This window comes from Meriones unguiculatus, chromosome 9 (genome assembly GCF_030254825.1).
Source record: "Meriones unguiculatus strain TT.TT164.6M chromosome 9, Bangor_MerUng_6.1, whole genome shotgun sequence".
Classification (NCBI taxonomy): domain Eukaryota; kingdom Metazoa; phylum Chordata; class Mammalia; order Rodentia; family Muridae; genus Meriones; species Meriones unguiculatus.
The window spans coordinates 63,125,833-63,144,582 of NC_083357.1; the positions used below are offsets into that span (position 1 = coordinate 63,125,833).

The 18,750-nt window shown below is 50.5% G+C and overlaps 1 protein-coding gene across 2 annotated transcripts; it reads left to right on the forward strand.

Annotated features, from left to right (window-relative positions):
- The first annotated feature begins 4,708 nt into the window (after positions 1 to 4,708).
- On the forward strand, positions 4,709 to 17,623 carry Clu (clusterin). Of its 2 annotated transcripts, none has more exons than XM_021654515.2 (9): positions 4,709 to 4,862; positions 7,939 to 8,062; positions 9,445 to 9,593; positions 11,016 to 11,186; positions 11,734 to 12,145; positions 13,000 to 13,104; positions 15,941 to 16,170; positions 16,923 to 17,098; positions 17,375 to 17,623. In XM_021654515.2, exons 2-9 carry the CDS (start codon positions 7,975 to 7,977, stop codon positions 17,382 to 17,384), a joined length of 1,341 nt encoding a protein of 446 aa, XP_021510190.1. In that variant the 5' UTR covers positions 4,709 to 4,862; positions 7,939 to 7,974; the 3' UTR covers positions 17,385 to 17,623. The 2 variants fall into 2 exon arrangements, with proteins under 2 accessions (XP_021510190.1, XP_021510199.1); XM_021654524.2 differs by lacking the exon at positions 4,709 to 4,862 and adding an exon at positions 5,993 to 6,126.
- Positions 17,624 to 18,750: the final 1,127 nt, after the last annotated feature.

Below are 18,750 nucleotides of genomic sequence, written 5' to 3' on the forward strand. Positions count from 1 at the left end.
ACCTGGTCACCCAAGCAGGTATCCTGGGTTTAGTCTAAAAGTCACCCATAAAGGCAAAATGGAGCATGTGCTGGGTAGGGATGGAGAGAATGCAGTATTTGACACCTTGTGTGAGAAGGAGGTTGAAGGAGCATAGGTAAGATCGGACACCTATGGGTTTTCAGATGTGTGGAGAGTTGGCTTGCAGAAGTTCGGTTTCCAGTGCTCATGGTGGCCCACAGCCTGTAACTCCAGTTCCAGGCGATCTAACTCCCTCTTCTGGCCTCCTTGGGCACTGCACACATGTGGTGCGTATACAGACACACAGACAAACGCTCATGCGCATAAGATAACCATACTAACATGTTGTCTTAGAAATAAGACATAGGAGGCAGTTGTGAGTAGAGAACTGCAGGGCCTCCAGCCAGAGTGAGCAGATCCCTGTAGAGGTCTTCAGAGTCTTCGTCCCCCCCATGCTTTCTGAAAAGAGAGTAATACCACACTCTAACTACGACAAGGAGAAGGTCAGACACAGTAAAGCATAAGCCAGCAATTTTCAAATTGTGTTTCCAAACTGTGGCTGCTTTTACTTGGATAGATACATACATGTTTGTATGTGTGTGTTTATGTATGTACATATATAACGTATAATATATTAACATAAATTACATATTATTAATATAAAGTATATTATGCATGTGCTATATATGTTATTCAGATGCTGTGGCAGATGAGTTCAATCATAACCTCTGATGGGGAGGACTCAGTTTGGTAGTTTTAATATAATTTAATTCATGTTTTAAGGGCAGGGTCTTGTATCTCTAAGGATGGCCTCAAGCTTGCTATATAACTAAAGATGATCTTGAAGTATGGGTTCTCTTGCCTTTGCCTCCTGAGAGCTGAGATTCCACTCATGTGCCATTGTGGACAGAGTATGTGGTTCTGGGAATTGTACCAAGATCCTCATGCATGCTAGGCAAGTCTTCTAACAACTGAGCATGTCCTCATTGGTAATTTTCAGAGTTGTCAGGTTATTCTTTGGGTTAGACATTGACTGGTTCTATAGAAATGCACAGATATGAATAATTGGTGTCTAGGTGATTATAAAGAAAAGTCTTGATTTTAGGTACATCTGTGGGTCAATTTTTTTTTTCAAGGCTCATTAGCTTAACATTTGGAGATAAAGGCTGGGACTGAGAAATTATAAAGTGAAATGCAGACAGCACAGCCTGGCTGCAGCATGAGGAAAGATAAAGCCGGTTTAAGGAACACTGATCTATTTCCAGGTGGGTGACAAGCAATTCAGGACTGACTAGCCACAGCCCTTTCTTCTGGGAAATCCCAGATAGGAAGATAGAAAAGGAGGACCAACTGATGAAGTGTTTCTGGACCTCAGGGATGCCCAGAAAAGATGCTGAGGAAACTTATTCCCCAACCCTTGGTAGATTCAACTCTTTACAATTTTATTATCCATGATGTCATGATGTGATTGACTTAATGTGCCCTTAAATAACTACTGCCTAAAGAGCAGATTTTTAGTGTGGGTCACAGGACTCTGCTTGTGCCCAATTCTACTTTGTTTTTGTTGGGAACTGAAGCCTCCTGGCTGCACGCTGAGCTCACCGAGCTGGCTAATGGCAGGGCTGTGGGATGTATAGGAAGGGCACCAAGCTGAAAAACAGATGCAAAGACATTTGGGCAGCCAGAGATGCTGAGCAAAGCTTAAAGAGGAAAAAAATAGATCACCACAAAGTTCTTTACTGACTCCAGCACTCTGGCCCATGACCACAGAGAAAAGAAACCGAGCTGAAGCTCTCAGTCACAGCTGTACATGTCCGCCATGGGAGAATGGTGAAAATGAACTCTGTGAATCAGCCTATGACTCAGCACGTAGCTGGAGGCTAATGCGGAGGACTTAGGACAAGGAAGCAGGTGATCCTATTCTGCTCTGCGTGGTCAGGTGGCTCCTGGCATTGGCAATCTCAGAGCTGGGTTTTGGGGTTTCAAGAGTGGCAAAGTCAGAAGGTCAGAGCCTGGAAGAGTCTGCAGATGATGGCAAGCATGCTTCCAGCTCCAGGCCTCTGAGGGAGGCAGACCAAATTGCCTTCGACCATCAGGTGGCCTTTGGGAGATATAAGTGGGATTTCTTCGTGTGGTTCTGAGGATAGAATTGGGCCCAGGGCCAGGCCTTACAGGTCTTCAGCAAAGATGGCGTTCCTAAAGAACTAATTGCTTTGCTCGGCATCGGTTTTCAGGTTGGAGGCATCCAAGGAGAAGCAGGGGAGCACCTGGTGTGGATGCCAAGATACACTTAGGAAGAGGATCTTGTGGGAGGGTCAGACTAGTAATCTACTGCAATTTTCCTAGAATACTGCACGTCCAGGGTTGGGGAGATGAACCATCCCTAGTTGGTAAAATACAAGCATGAGGGCCTGAGTTGAATCCCGAGTACATTTATAAAAAGTAGCCCATACTCACAACCCCAGGGCTGGGGAGGTAGCAACAGGACCCCAGGGCTTGACGGGCAGCTGGTGAATTCCATGCCAGTGAGAGAGCCTGTCTAACTTACAAACGGTTGGCTAACACCTGAGAAGCAACACCTGAGGCTGTCCTGTGGTCTCACACCTGCACACGCATGTGTCTGCACACACACACACACACACACACACACACACACACACACAAATCACTCAAGTGGTGCTTTCAAGACTGGTGCCGGTTTTCTCAAAGCTGAACCTCCAGACCTTGTGTACATGGGAACTGGAGAAGGTGGCTACTTGTAATCGTGGCAGGGGACTCCTTATCGCTCTCCCCCTGCATCTCCCACTTCAGCTGACTAAGGCACATCCCCTTGCCTGACCTCCAAACCACAGCTCGTACAGACGTGGCCATTGTAGTCTGTGCCCACTACCTCCAACTGGGAGGGAGCTGCCGAGCAAAAACATTGCAAGGACACCCTGTGTCCATGGAAAATGTAGCTGCTGCTGATAATTCTTCTTCTTCTTCTTCTTCTTCTTCTTCTTCTTCTTCTTCTTCTTCTTCTTCTTCTTCTTCTTCTTTTTTTTACTTATAAAGAAAACAAAGACAAGTTTCTGGGAGAGAAGTATTCCTCCAAGTTTCTGTTGACCCTGTTTTCCTGGTTTAGTTATCTTCTTCAAACTTGGCATCGGACCAGCCTAGGCTAAAGAAACTCTTAGAGAGGACTCAGTTCATATCCATCCTCCCCAGACGGAAGAAGCTGAGGCTGGAGGGCAGAGTGGTTCATCCAAAGGCCCTGGGTGCCTTGGGGCACAGCTGGGACTGGAGCCAGCCCTAGCCCACTTCTGCCCAAGCCTAGACGTTTCCTGTAGGCTGCCTTTTGGGAAAGGATTAGATCTCCATAGCGTCTGGGCCTTGGCCAAGTAGCAACCTGGCCTTCTGGCTGTTCCTTTATAGGTATGAAAAGGAAATACAGCTCCTGGAAACACATCTCTCCTTCAAGCCTGTTTCTCTTTTACACGATTTTCAAAGCCTGCCCCCCAAACTGTTACCTGCCCTGTCTCCTCACCACCTTGACAGAAATGCCAGGTTCTTGCCCTGTTTCCTGATACACAAATGTTCCAGGGTCCAGAGTGGGAAGCTTGGCTCCTTCCACCCCCCTTAGAAGTAGCAACATGGTAGGGGTTTCCAGACCCTTCCTCATTTCTAGAGATGCCTGCAACAGATGTTCCTGATTTCAGCAGAAAACAGCTAGGGAACCTCTCAGCGCCTCAGGACACAGGCCCGGCTACTTGATCAGCAGGGATCGGTGGAGGACCTCCACCATAGGCTTCTTGTTCAGAAGCCAAAGTGAAGGCCAAGTCTGAGACAAAGTAACTTTGGTTTAAAATCTTTTAGTATATATTAATTGTACACAATGATTAGTTTAATAATGACATTTTCATGCATATATAAATGCATTTTTATTCTATTCACCCCTCCATTACTCTCTTTTCCTCTCCCCTTCCCATAATCTCTCTGTGTGTGTGTTTCTCTATCTCTGTCTCTCTCCTCTTTATGTCTCTCATGAGTTTCACCAGGGTTCCACACAGGGGCATGGAGTAAATGATTATTTACGGGGACGTGGGCACCTTACCACTGAAGAAAGTGGGGTAGTGTACTTGAAAATAGGGGCGAGGTTCCTAGGTCCAGAGCCCATGAGGCCCTCCCTGCCTTACTGGGCCCCAAGTGCATAGAAACAGCTCTGTGCGTCTCAGAGACAGGGGAGGCCTTCTGGGTTTCTGATGTGTGATTTCCCATTTTTAACCGGTTTCTGCTTCCTCCATCTGTCCGCCAAGGGACCAGCAGCCCAGTGCAGTGTTTAGGGAGCCGAGGATGTCTTGTGTACTGTTCCCTAGCACCACGCCTGTGTCATCTTCAGTGTTTCTGCTACTCTCCCATTTAAATGGGAGAAAAGGAAAAGAGTGCAATTAATGAGTTAATGTGAAAGATGAACTTGCAATAGGGTGGTGGAATCCTGAGCCTATTTTGGGCTGGGAGCGGACCAGAGCAGTGTGGTGTGCCTCTAAGGTTTTTCTGTTAGGGCCTAGCTGTGAGACCTTCGGCGGCTCACAGGGAATAAATAGAGCAGTCACCAATCTAGGGTCCCTAGGGCACCAGCGCAGTCATTTGTGGTGCCCATGCGCCCCCCGGTGCCCCCTGCCGGGTGCTGCACCCCCCACCCCCACCTCTAGGCTTCCAGAAAGCTCCCGGTGCATTCCCCGGCATTCTCTGGGCGTGAGTTACGCAGGTTTGCAGCCAGCCCCAAAGGGGGTGTGCTTGAGCCGAGCACTATAAATAGGGCGCTTCTCCGGTGCTCACCAAGCGTCACCAGGAGGAGCGCACTGGAGCCGCGCCGCGGACCGGTGAGACAGCCGCACCTTTCCTACCCCAGCGCCGAAGCCCCACCGGGAGGGACGGGAGCGCAGGGGGCAGTAGCCAGGTGGAGGGATGGCGGAGCCGTGGGGAAGTGGGAGGTGGCCAGAGCCCCATCACCAGGCAAGCCCAGCCAGGAGTCCAATTGCACGGAGGTGCTGCGCGCTGGTTCACAGTCAGGAGCGAGTCCCGTTGTTTCATTTAGTCCGGATCACAATTTCAAGGCTGTTCAATAGGCCACATGCAAAGAAAGATCTTCCTTTTGAAAAGAAAAAAAAAAAAAATGGGGAAACTGAGGTTTGAAGCCTGCGGTGAGATGCGGGAGGAGCAGGGGCGGGAGCGGCTGCGCGCTGCGTGGAGGTGCGGATCTCCGCGGCGGCTAATGTCTTACATGCATGAGTCATTGCGTTTGCGCCTCCCTTCCAGCTCCTGCGACAGCGCATGATAAATAAGATGTCGCGTATTTAAGGACACGCTGCTGCAGCCCTTCCGTCCTGCTTTACGCTGGCTTAAACGCATGCATTCAGTCCTTCAGAGACATGCTCCATCAGGCCCGACGTGTCTGATCCCACCAGATCGTTTTATAGATGGTAATCTGAGACCTGCTGAGGGTTAGAGCTCTAGCCTCCAACGTTATAAGAGAACTTGGAGCCCCTTCGGCTTTCCAGAATTCCTGGACCCAGTTAAACAAACAAACAAACAAACAAACAAACCTGCTGGTGTTGATGCTGCTTTTAGAGGGAGAAGTTAAGAATTCAAGAGTTTATGCTGGGTTCTGTGGCAGGAAGCTCACGAGGGTACAGTTTAGTACAAAACCTTGTGAGAATAAAAAAACAAAGGGCAAGCGCTAGCCAATGGGATAGGAGCCACAAATGAATGACTTTAAAGGGTATTTGAAAACAGAACCCGGAAAGTGATGGTTTATAAAAACGCCTTAAAAAAAAATGGAGAAAATATAGCACAAGGGAGGAGGCTGTGTTTTTCTACTAGATAAGGAGGTCCTTGGCCCTGGTGGGGCTCATGCCCACAGGGCAGTTGGCAGCCAGGCGGTAGGCCAGCCTCCGAATGATGAGAGGAAGTGAGTCAGTGTAGAGGGAGGGCAGCGGGCTGTGTGGCATTGTCCTCGGGCCAGCAGCCCCACGGCACCTGAAAGCTTGTATGACAAGCAGATTCTGACCCGGAGTCTTCGTTACCACCAGACCTCAGGCGAGTCTGTTCTTAGGAGCTTTACAGAACAGAGGATCGCTTTTTGAGGTCTGCATCACGTCCATTTTACAGATAAGGCAACCAAGGCTGAGAGATTTGAGACTTTTGCTGCCAAGGAATGAATATTAAGATGAGGTTTTAGAGGGCTGGGTTCTTCTCTTGGGGTGACTACAGGCTTGCCGTGTGTCTTGGGAACCTCAATGGTAGAACCTCCCTTTCCTATCCGGAGGCTTGGTGGCTCTCCAGACTCCAGGTCTCCTTTGGCAGGCCCCAAGCTCACTGCATCGCCTCTTGATCCTGCTTCACTTTTCATTCCGTGGTCTTCCTTGGCTGTCCTGTCGTCTCTTCTGGGCACAATACTGTCCTCTGGTCAGAAGCCATTTCCAAGGCTGTTGAATGGATTTTCCAAAAGTAGCCACCGGTAGGCTTCTCCCACCCACAGGTATTTCTGTGGCTTCATCTCTGACGTGGCAAAAGGTCACATTGTCCTTGGGCCAGCAACACCAAGGCACCTGAAAGCTTATATGACTAGGAGATTCTGACCCGGAGTCTTCACGAGTCTTCTTGAGGAGCATCTGGATGACCTATGAGATCGGGGCCTTCCTAGCGGATCTGAAACCAGGCTGGCTCTGGCACCCACCCATCACTGGGAAAGTGCTTGCCTCCTCTCCCCCACCACCCCTGTTCTCTGTGTGCACAATTACACCTCAGTGAGGTCTTCCCTGTTAGTGATCTGCCCAGTGTGCTGATGGGCCTGCCTAGCTGAGAGCAGGTTTTAAGAGTAAGCCACTTCGGGAAGAGAGCTCCCTCCCCTTTTCCTGTTCCTGTGTTATAGCAAGTTGAGCCCAGATAAGCCATTCTGGGCAGGGTTGAAAATCCAAGGAGTGAGTGAGTGTGTGTGTGTGTGTGTGTGTGTGTGTGTGTGTGTGTGTGTTTTATGTAACCAATCCAGCTTCTGGGAAAAGATCCATTGTGTAAGACTGGGGCTTCGGCCTGTGTCCCCTGGCTCAGGGCAGCCAGCCCAGTGGTGGCCGGGGAACCTTGGCAGACCTTGCTGGTCCAGGCTTAGAGGGAACAGGCATGTGAAAGGGATTTCCTGGAGCCAATGGGCTCCTGAAGGGGCTTTCATGGGAGTTCACTGCTAATCTCTGGCTTCGTCTTCCCCTTCCCTAGCTCTGCCTTCTCTGCTCCCTAAACAGACCTTCCCTCCTCAAGTTGCTCTTTTACGCCCCTTGCCCCCTTGCCACAATCCATACTCAGCTTGGCACAAGCCTCGCTTAGAAATGATCAAATGGATTGAACTTCCTGTGCTGATGGAAGGGGACACATATCACCTCTGGATCCTGACAAGCACACTGAGATAGCCCTGGCAGTCTGAGAACCCCCCCTGAGGGGGGCACAGGACCTCGCTGTGAGGGAGGGTGCGGTCCCATTGAAGGGGATAGAAGAGGGATGTGCGCATGGTCCCAGAGAGGAATCTTCATTACTTGGCACGTTTAGTATGCTTCAGAGACAAAGAGGCCTGGACTCAGGAAAGTCATCTACCCACCTAGAGCACTTAAGGGGAGAAAAGAGCTTGGCCCCTCCAACTCCAGCTAGCCTGTGTCCTCTCTGTGGCCGAGCCACGGTTCTTCTCCCCAGAGCCTCTCTGCCCCCAATGTCTTTTGAAGGTGTCAACTGAATCTTGTTTTCCTTCCCACGTTCTTCAGCGGGGCACTGCGGCAATGCCAGCTGAGGGGACAGAGGAAGGCCACGTGTTCCAGTGCCACCCCACCTCCTCTCAGGGAGCCGCGCCAGGCTGCAGGAACACCGCAAGCTGTCCAGCTGTTGCCATGACATTCTGCTGTTCTTCCCAAACAGACATTCCGGGACTCCAGACTCGGAGGGGGCCCCACCATGAAGATTCTCCTGCTGTGCGTGGGCCTGCTGCTGACCTCAGACAATGGCGTGGTCCAGGGACAAGTCTCTGACAATGAGCTCCAAGGCAAGTAGACTAAGCCAGCTGTCCCTGGGTGGGGACAGATGGTGGGGCCTGGGGCAGGGTCACCTCCCAAAGCTCAGTCCCCAAGTGCTGAGGCCTGTTTTCATGCTGTACCCTGGGTCTGTCCCTGACCCCGTTGCGTTCTCTGTTCTGAGTCTCTGAGTTCTAGCTCCTGCTTCTTCGATTTTTTTTTTTTTTTTTTTTTGTGGTCAGGTACCTTCTAGACATTGTCTTCTGCCTCAAGCCCCTCTGTTGGCTGCAGTCACTCATTTGTTCCTTCCTGCTCCCCTCACCTGGCTCTCTTAGTTTTCTCTCAGAGCTGTAAAATTCAACATGAAGCGGTCATCTGAGACTGCTCTCCCCCCTCCTCCAGTCTTCCAAGGCTTTCCTGGGAACCTACCTTTCCTCCCTCCTCCCCTAACGTCTTGCTCATAGCTGAGCAGTTTTGTGGGGGTCTTCGTTAAAAACAGTACAATCCGATGCTCTGCTTTGGATATGGACATGCATGGTGAAATGATTACCATCGTCAAGCTATTAGCTGTCCACCACCTCCCTCACCTTATTGTTGAGGTTCGGACACTTAAAATATATTCTCTTAGCACGCTTCAAGGGTATAACACAATATTATGAACCATGAGCGCCGGTTGGACCCTGGTTCTCCAGGCTTACCCTCGGCTCAACAGCTCCCCGACCCTACCTCCCCTTCTCAGTGGGTGTGTTTGACAGTGGAATCAGGAGTAGTAGATAGAGCACAGTGAGGTGTGAGAAATGGGGCTTAAGGCAGGATAAGTAAGCAGTCAGTGGTACCGCTGTGACGTGCTGTGCCTTGGTTATGGTCTCCACGGTGAATGCGGCCCTTCACTCATCTTCCGGTCTCCACGGTGTCAGGTGCTCCTTCACTCATCTTCCTGTCCCTATCCCCTGTCACTGTGCAGTGGAACAAAGAAGTGCAAAGGCTGGGGTTAACCGGAACTCCAGAAAGATCTGTATCTAAAACAGCAGACTTCTATTGTATTTTGATGCTTAAGAGGATTACTATCTTTTTGTTTTGTTTTGTTTTTTCTTTTTTCTGTTTTCCTTGAAATATCCTCTGTGGCTGTTGCCTCCCCGGGGTGTCTTGGCAGGGGTCAGACTTAATATGACTCCCTTCTCTATTCTGCTCCTGTGGGGCGGAGTCTCCCGCAGCCCCTGTGATGAGACATGGTGGCAGGGTCGGGACCATAAGGGCCACCTCTGCCTTGGAGTGGCAGTGATGGTCTCTCAGCCTGACAGAACCTAACACCCAGCATCAGATCATGGCATTCTCACAGTCCCACTGGCTCCTGGGCTATTTCTCCAGCCATTTTTTTCCCTCTCAGCTCATCCTGCCTTCCTCTCTCCCACAGAAATGTCCAATCAAGGGAGTAGGTATGTTAATAAGGAAATTCAAAATGCCGTCCAGGGAGTGAAGCATATAAAGACCCTCATAGAGAAAACCAACGCGGAACGCAACTCACTGCTCAACAGTTTAGAGGAAGCCAAGAAGAAGAAAGAGGTAGGGCCAGGCCTTGACTGAGCCCTCCTGGCTCTGCCTGCTGGAGGGGAGGAGGGGACCTGGTGGGCAGATGCCTTGCTGGGCTGCCCTGGTGTCCTAGCACAGTCCTTGGAGGGTGTTGCTAATGCTGAGCTACACTGAGGAAACACTGAAAGCACATTTGCTTGTGAAAGCCTCTGAGCTGAGGGCTTGGATCTGGTTTCCTTGCAAGTCTGGCCCAGGGCCCGAAGCCCAGATACATTTCAATAGGTGTTTCTAATCCTTTCTGTGGATAGGGCTTGGTGCAGGACTTGGGGTGGGGGTAGGGAGTTGGGGTAGAGAGGGGTGTCATGGAGCACTTCACAACAACCCATTACTCTTTTCTTCTGTATTCGTAATTACTTTTAACACCGAAGCGCTCACCGTAATATTTTAAAATTAATGTAAAATCCTTGTAATCTCCCCTTAGACATCCATTCATCCGCACCTAGCCACGGGAGGACAGGTTTCAAGATCCTTAGTAGAAGCCTGAAGTTGTGGATAGTAGTAGGCCCTCTAGACAGTGTGTGTTTTCCTGTGTGTGTGCCCCAATCTATGACAGTGCTTAATTTATAAATTACAGACGGCAAGATAGGAACACCAAAGATAAAATAGGACAATCATAATGTTATAATTATTATATTATTAATATAAATAAATGTTATAGATATAAGTATAATGCTACTGTAGAGGAAGTTATGTAGATGTGATTTCTCTCACTCTCAAAATACCTCAGATCCTCCTCCTCCACAATAACTATTTTTAGACCGTGGTTGACCATGGGTAGCTAAGAACACTGATAACTGGGGGCATCCCTGTTACCATTTGTTCACCTTGTCTTTTACATTTGAACATCTAAGTTGACTCTGGTGTGTGCGTGAGCACACACACATACACACACACATATATACATTAGATTTTATACACATATCCATCCACCCATCCATTTATTTATATTTATATATATACCTACACATTTGCAGTAAACTAATATCTCGTCAGGCACAGGACTTAAACTTTTTATTTTGACGAACCTTGGAGCCGACGACAGAGTCAAAGAAACGATAACAAGTTGGATGGCTGATGTGAATTCTGTTTTGATAGCTTCGATTTACATGTCAGGCACCACTGTTATAAGAGAAAGATGAGACTGGGGGATGAAAAGAGGAAGTGGGGCATGAGGAAGAGGTGGAGCCTGAGGAAGAGACTGTTGGAACAGTAAGTCAGAGCGGTCAAGGAAAACTTAGGGAACAGCTTGGCCTCGAAGGATGAGAAGCTCCTGAGGGCCTGGTGGGTACAGCCTGGCAGGTGGGCTAGAGCGAAGATGTGGGCTGCAGTGGCACAGATCAGGGAGGACTGCCCGGGTCTCCGTGTGGCTCACCTGGCCTTGCTGTCCTCCCGAAGGATGCTCTGGATAACACCAGGGACACTGAAATGAAACTGAAGGCATTCCCGGAAGTGTGCAATGAGACCATGATGGCCCTCTGGGAAGAGTGTAAGCCCTGCCTGAAGCAGACCTGCATGAAGTTCTACGCACGCGTCTGCAGAAGCGGCTCGGGTCTGGTTGGCCGCCAGGTGAGAAGGAGACCAGGTACACGGCCTGGGTTCTGGATGGGGAATGTGGAGAATCCACGAAATAGGCCTCATTTGTCTGCTGGGTACAGTGGATTCGAAGTGCTTGACCGCACGCCTTCCTAGTGTCATGGTCAACTGGTCATGTTTGACATGAGTGCAGATGTAAGCGATCACCAGAGGTATGCTTGACCAGGTACCGTCTCTTAGGAGGCTAACTAGCTGGCTAAAATGGCCTCGTGGTATGGTAGTATCCTGAGCTCATTTAGGAATTAAGAATATTTAATATACTAGCACTGGTTCTATCCCTGCCTGTGAGCTTCGCTTGGTTGGGACTCAGTAAAAGTCACTAATTGAGAGTGGCTGTCCTCAGTGGCCAAAGGTGACAGGGGACTCCTCTGAAGGGATGAGGTTTGCAGCATCTCTGAGTCTCTGAGGTTTGCAGTGAGAGGTAGAGGGAGGGGCACCAGCCTGACGTGAGCTCCGCAGTGGGGGAGGACGGGCGCAGGCTGGAGCGCACACCTCCTCACCCTGCTTCTCCGGGTCCCAGCTGGAGGAGTTTCTGAACCAGAGCTCGCCCTTCTACTTCTGGATGAACGGCGACCGCATTGACTCCCTGATGGAGAGTGACCGGCAGCAGAGCCAAATCCTGGATGCCATGCAGGACAGCTTTTCCCGGGCATCTGGCATCATGGACACACTCTTCCAGGACCGGTTCTTCACCCACGAGCCTCAGGACACCCACTATTTCTCACACTTTGGCTTTCCGCACAGAAGGCCTCACTTCTTATATCCCAAGTCCCGCTTGGTCCGCAGCCTCATGCCTTTCCCACACTTTGGAGGCCTGGGCTTCCACGATATGTTCCAGCCGTTCTTTGAGATGATCCACCAGGCTCAACAGGCTATGGACGTCCAGCTCCACAGCCCAGTCATCAAGTTCCCGGATGTGGAGTCCTTAGGAGGTCAGAAAACAATTGCTTGTTTTCCAAGAAGGAACGGGAATCTCCCAGATGTTAAGGCTCTTCCAGGGCTTGGCATGAGCCATTTTTCGTGTTCCCAGCAGCCCCTGAGGCTGGTATTCTCTCCATTTACAGGATAAAGGAGCTAGGAGAGGGGTAAAGGAACGCAATTGCAGCCCAGTTCAATTTAGCCCCCGTAGAGATCAGAGCCCCAATTCTTTGCAGCCAGCTCAGGGTGCTCTCCGGGTTGTGTAGGACCACGCTTTTCTTTCTCGAGAACTCTTGAGGGTGTGGTGTGGGAGGCCATGAATTGTATCTCAGTTTGTGTCATCCTTCACAGCCATGACCTTAGCATGCAATGTCAGTAAGGATGAAATCTCATGTGGACACAAGAAACCAGAGTCTGAGAAGCGATTTTCTTCGTCTGTGCCTTGTGTCTAACACCATGCCCTCCATGGCATAGTTTGCATTAGAAGTACCAGAAGGCCTGGCACCCAACACACCTCTCCTGTAGCTCCATCACGGATGGTTTGTGTTGTCAGGACACACTCCTGCTTGATGGTCAGTTAGGGAGCACCATCAGCCAAGGAGAAGGAAGAAGAGTGTGAGGCCAGAAGGCACACAGCTGAGGGACTGTGGCGGGAGAGATCTCCTCAGATGGAGATGGTGGCAGGGCTGCTGAGGAGCTATGCGGACATCCTCAAGCAGCCACAGGGAAGTCCCATGTCCATAAGCCTACCAAGCTGTATCTTTCCCTGACAATGGGGGCTGAGCAGAGGCTCGGAGGAGCATTGGATGGGCTCCCTCCCAAAGCGCCACGTGCCTCAGCCTGCTCCTTCCTCCCTCCATGTGTCCAGAAGGTGAAGATGACCGCACAGTGTGCAAGGAGATCCGCCACAACTCCACAGGATGCCTGAAGATGAAGGATCAGTGTGAGAAGTGCCAGGAGATCTTGTCTGTGGGTGAGTTGGGGGCCAGGCTGTAATCTGGCACTGTGGTCCTCCGACTTTGGGTTACCAGTGACTTCACTGGCACTGTCCTTCTTCAGAGACTAGCTCCCTGTCTGTGAGCTGTAGTCCCTGGGAGATTCCTCACCCTGGCGTATGGCCTGCTGTCCTCACATCTAGGGTTCAGGACTTGGGAGCTGGGGTGGAACTCACGGGCCTCATGCATGCTGGGCGAGTGTTCTACCACTGAGCCATGCCCACTTCGCTTAGACTCAAATTCAGGTGCAGACTGTTCTAAAGTAGATGAGGTATGGAAAGCTCCCACCACCCTAGTGGCCCATGGTAAACCTGCAATCCATGTCCTGTATCTTCCTGGAATTTGACTATGGCTGCCAGCAATCCTCAACTGGTCCCTCTGTCCCACAATGCCAAGAACAGTAAACCCTGCTTTTGAATTTCAGATTTATAAAGTCACATACAGCATGCACTTGAACAAGCACTCACCCTTTGCTGGGCACTGCTGTAAACACATCACAGGTGCTTGTCCACCTCTCAGAATGACCTCGTGAACTTGGTACAGCTCTTTCCACTTTGCAGAATGGTTAGGCGGCTTATCTAATATTGCAAGACATGAGGCGTCTCGCTTAGGCTGTGCTTGTGAACTGCATCCTGGGGTTTCTCTGTGGGGCTATGCCCTTGCGATGGTGGTCCTTGGTATCCTGGCCACGTTTTTTTTGGTGGATTAGTCCTTCAGAAGATGAACCATTTCCCTTCAACGGTTCCCCAGACAACCTGGGTATGGTGGTACATCCCTATAATCCCAGCCTTTGGGAGGCTGAGGTAGGAAGATGCTGAATCCAAGGCCAGTCTTGGCTACGTAACGCTATTCTGTCTCAAAGAAAACACAAGCAAACCCAAAACTGTTGCCCGCAGTTTTGTCAGGTCTGGCTATCAACCTATTGCTCCTGCCCTGAGCCCAGTCTTCACATTTGGCTCACGGTATGAGTACTCCCCGCTCAGATCACAAAGAGTTAATCTCCCTCTTTGCTGTTACTTCAGACTGGTGGTTGGCCAGGACAGACCTTCGGAGCCTGGTTAATTATTCCCAGCCTCACTCCTGCGATGTCAGGAGCCCATGCAAACAAACATGAGTGTTTTCAAAGGTGATGGCGTGAAATTATAGACAAACAGGTGGCCACACCTGCAGGCTTTCCCCAGGAAACTGTCAGGATAGCTGAATGACGGAGCGCCTGAGCGCAGAGAAGCCGGACACCGGATAGGCTGGATCTCTTACTTCACACTTAGTGACCCTGGACTGCACTCTCAAAAGTCATGGCTTCTGTCACCCATTGGCTCTTATTTACGATGCTTACAATCATATGGATAGGCTCTACCAGGGACCCCTGGCCCAGCACGCCTTGATTCAGGCCTGAGGGAAGGACCTGAGCGTTGCTGAACATTGAATACAGCACCTTTGACTTCCACCTGCCGTTTGCTAAGAGCAACCCTCCCACCACTGTGACAGTCAGAAACACCTTCAGAACTTCTGGAATGTCCCCTAGTGGACAGTCCCAGGTTGAGAATCACCATTCTATATCTTCCAGCCCCTCAAGGACTTTTCCTTGTTTGGGCTATTTAGTAGTAAGAGCGTTCAGGTTATTCCTCGAAGATTTCTTTTTTTTTTTTCCTCAGCCTGGCTTCCTGTGTCTGAATCCTGTTTTTTTTTTTTTTTTTTTTTGTCCCGTGCAACAATTTTATCTCATTTTAGTGTGAATGATTGCAGCTGCCATGTAGGATCCAGAAGGCTCTTTTCTCTCTTGTCTTGTATAGTTTTGGTATTCTTTATTTTTTTTCCTTTTGTCTTGCTTAGTTTTGATATAGCCTCTCCTAGATGTTTTAAAAAGAATGGGGGAGAGGGGTAAGAACTGGTTTTTAGAAACCATGAACATCACTTAGGTCCCAGAAGCCTGATGTCTGCAGGGCACTCAAGGCCCGGAAGGGAAGATAGCAGTTTTCCGATTGTCTGCAAGAGCCCTCTGGCCAGGTGTGGGCCCATAAGCGCGGGCACCACACCTCTTGTGTTTTGTAGCCTAAGGACCTGCCTGCCGCTTCTGCATCTTGGGTTCTGGGAAACCAGAACTGCCAAATCTCTCAAATACATTAAAAAAAAAAAAAAAAGCTTGGACTTAACGATATTCTAGAACCATAGTCTCAGAGGAGGAAGGGCGCAGGCTGAGGAGCTGAAGACGTGGGTTCAATCCTGGTTTCACAGATTATTTCCCCTATAGACCTGGGCAAATCTCTCAACTTCCAAAACCTTTCGTTATTGGGAAAGCGGGAGATTTGATGCTTAGGTCAAACCAAGCATACTCTGAGAGAACAGGACACCTGGGGCACCTGGTGTGTGGCACACAGTAGGTGCACCTAAGTAAACACTCCTCCTCTTCTCTGCGGGGTGCCCAGGGCACAACAGCTTCCTCCCATTTGGAAAATATTCCTGGGAGCCACTCAGGCAGTGAGAGTAACTCCAAGTCTGAAAAGATGGAGTAGTCGTCATCAGGGTGATGACATCCCCAAAGTAATCGAGACTGGTCATGTCCACCACCCAACAAGGGCTGGGCCATGCTGTTCCGACACAGCTCAGCACATCCGCCGTTATTTCCCCAAGCACGGAGGGAGCAGTGCTTTGATGCTCGTTTCCGGGGTGGGGGGAACTGTGTTGAACCGGTTTGCAGACCTCCTCTGAAGTAGCTCCGCTTCAGATTCCGGCTGCAGGTTCCCAAGGACACTGTCCTCCCCTTCCAACTCTCCCTTCACGCGTCCGCCTTCTGTCTGTTTCTTCTCCCGGCAGACTGCTCGACCAACAACCCTGCCCAGGCTCACCTTCGCCAGGAGCTGAACGACTCCCTCCAGATGGCCGAGAGGCTGACCCAGCACTACAACGACCTTCTTCATTCCCTCCAGAGCAAGATGCTCAACACCTCATCCCTGCTGGAGCAGCTCAACAGGCAGTTCAACTGGGTGTCCCAGCTGGCCAACCTCACCCAGGGCGAAGACCAGTACTACCTGCGCGTCTCCACCGTGAGTCTCCACCCAATGAGGCCGAGGCCCATGTGGTGGTCTAGAGGAGACGTGTGCCTTTTAGAGAGGCAGTGGGACAAACGTTACCACATGAGTTTCCGTCAGCAGGGACGAGGAAAACCGTAGGCACATTGTAGTATTGAAATGCCTTCGTGATCCTTGAGGTCAAACATCCAAGGCGAAGAAGGAAAGAGGTTCTGTGGCTCTTGCTAAGAATGGGGAACATTGGGTAACTTCCTTGGGTCGTTGGCCTGTCAGCCTGGCTGTAGAGTTGCTTTCCTGCCTCTCTGCCGAGCGGCACACGGATTGGTTCATTGTCAGCCAGTGAGGACAGCTCTCTACCCCTGTCAACCCGGACCAGCTAACATGTGTGTAAAGCAGATGTTGGGGCCAGGCATGGTGGCACATGCCTGTAAGTTGGCACTGAGGAAACTGAGGCAGGAAAGTGAGGAAACTGAGGCCAGGCTAGACAACACAGCGAGACCCTCTCTCAAACAAAGCAAAAGCAAGAAAATAAGACAACAAGGAAACATGTGAAAAATCATTTGGAATTTCTGGTCAGCTTTTTCAAATACCGTTTGTCCCTTCAAATGGGGATATTTTTCCTTGGAATTGTCTAGACATCTTGAGTAGTAACGTATACCAAGAAGAGCCATATTTGCTTGAGGGGGCAAAGGGAAATTTCGTATCCTTTGACAAAGGAGGGCACGCTCTGTGGGCATGGTATAGAGCCCTCTCCCTCCTTCTTCCAGGTGACGACCCATTCTTCTGACTCGGAGGTTCCCTCCCGTGTCACTGAGGTGGTGGTGAAGCTGTTTGACTCTGACCCCATCACAGTGGTGCTACCTGAAGACGTCTCTAGGGACAACCCCAAGTTCATGGACACAGTGGCGGAGAAAGCGCTGCAGGAGTACCGCAGGAAAAGCCAGTAAGCAGGCAGCCTTTCTGTGACCCTGAGGGTGGCGGGTGGGGATGGGAGGGCCGGAAAGTCCTCAGGAGTCCAGACCAGGAGCAGAATGCATTCTGGGCACAGTGCCTATCCCTGTGGCAGGAGCACACCGGCAAACTGGGAAAACCCTGGGGAACTTGATTTTCTTGGCTCTGGGAAATGTTTGTCCCTGGTGGGAAGAATGTGGGTGCTGGTGACTGCTTCTTGGGGATGGGGGGAATATTGATTCTCTTCTCCACTCTCCTTCCTTTTCAGAGCGGAATGAGATGGAAGCATTCCCCTCCCAGATGCAGGGGCCTCAAGGGGTGAACCCGCCTGCTCCCCGAGGTCGCCACAGACCCCCCCAGAGTGTTCCGCATGTCTCCAGGCCAGTGGGCCTCGGGGTTCCAGCAGCTCCCCCTTCCTCTGGATTCTGCACTCTTTAACGCCTGCACTTGCTGCTCACGGGAAGAGCCGTTTCCCCCCACGCAACTAATCCAATAAAGCCGGCTTGTGATCTGCGTACCCCTGGCCTGTTTTTATACTCGGTTTTCCTGTATAAGGGAGTCCCGGGGGGTTGTTGGTGATCTGTGGACCTCAGGTCCCAATGAGAGATCTTGCCTCAGAACGCACGGGTAAAAAAAGACTGAGGAACGGCACACAAGGTCACACACACTGAGTAAACTTCAAAAGTAACAGCTGACATTGTGTAGGACTCGCCATGCAATGGAGAGTAATGACATCATCACAATTGGGGGACCGTCTAGCTTTGAGAGGGACAGGGATGTCCCAATAAGCCACCAAGGTGAATTCCCGAGGCCAGGGACTTTTTTCCCCCTTCCCATTTCAGCACTCCCAGAGAATGCACAGAAAAATCAAGGCAGAGAAAGGATGGGACACGTGGGTGTTTTCATGTGTAACTGACAATTTCCTTGGAAACTGGCCCGCAGGAGGCCAAACTAAGGCAGTTTTCTTTTTATTTGTAAGAATTTGGAACTCTGGGGCACCTTCTGCACCATGGGGTCTCCGATCCCTGACCCTCCATACGATCTTTACCTCTTTATTGGGCCTTTATTTCTCTCTTCTCTTGGTTTTGAGTTCATCCGCTGCTCAGGCTGAACTGTAGAGTTAGCTGCAATACCAGGTGCCGCCAGAAGGTGACGCTGACCAGCCGTACCCTGCACCTCCATTGAGAGCCTTTAGTTCGTTACTTGCAGGGTTTGAGAGCAGCCATTGTGATCGACGCTGTAGAAATGACAGGGGCCGTTTATCTGCAGCCCTGAAGCTAGTAAACAGCAGGTTTGGGGACCAAGGGGCTTCCCTGTGTCCTTAGAGCCTCCAAGGCTTCTGGCTCAGTGTCCTCCTCGGACCTAGGCGTTTTCTAAAAGAGCCTGGTCAATGTAGCAGGCACAAAGAAAATGAAGAGAGTACAGAAGGGGCTTGGATCATCAGTGTTGTCTTAGAACCAGTGAGCACCCACCTCACTGGTTCGTCAGTGAGAGAACAAATGGCACACTATGAAGGGCAAGCTCACAGGGTTCGTAATAGACTGTTTGCCCCTACGCTGTCCACACTCCAATCTAGTTTCACCTCTGACCCCAATATCTCTGTTGTAGTTCTCGCCGACTGGGGCATTGCTTCGTGATGGCCGG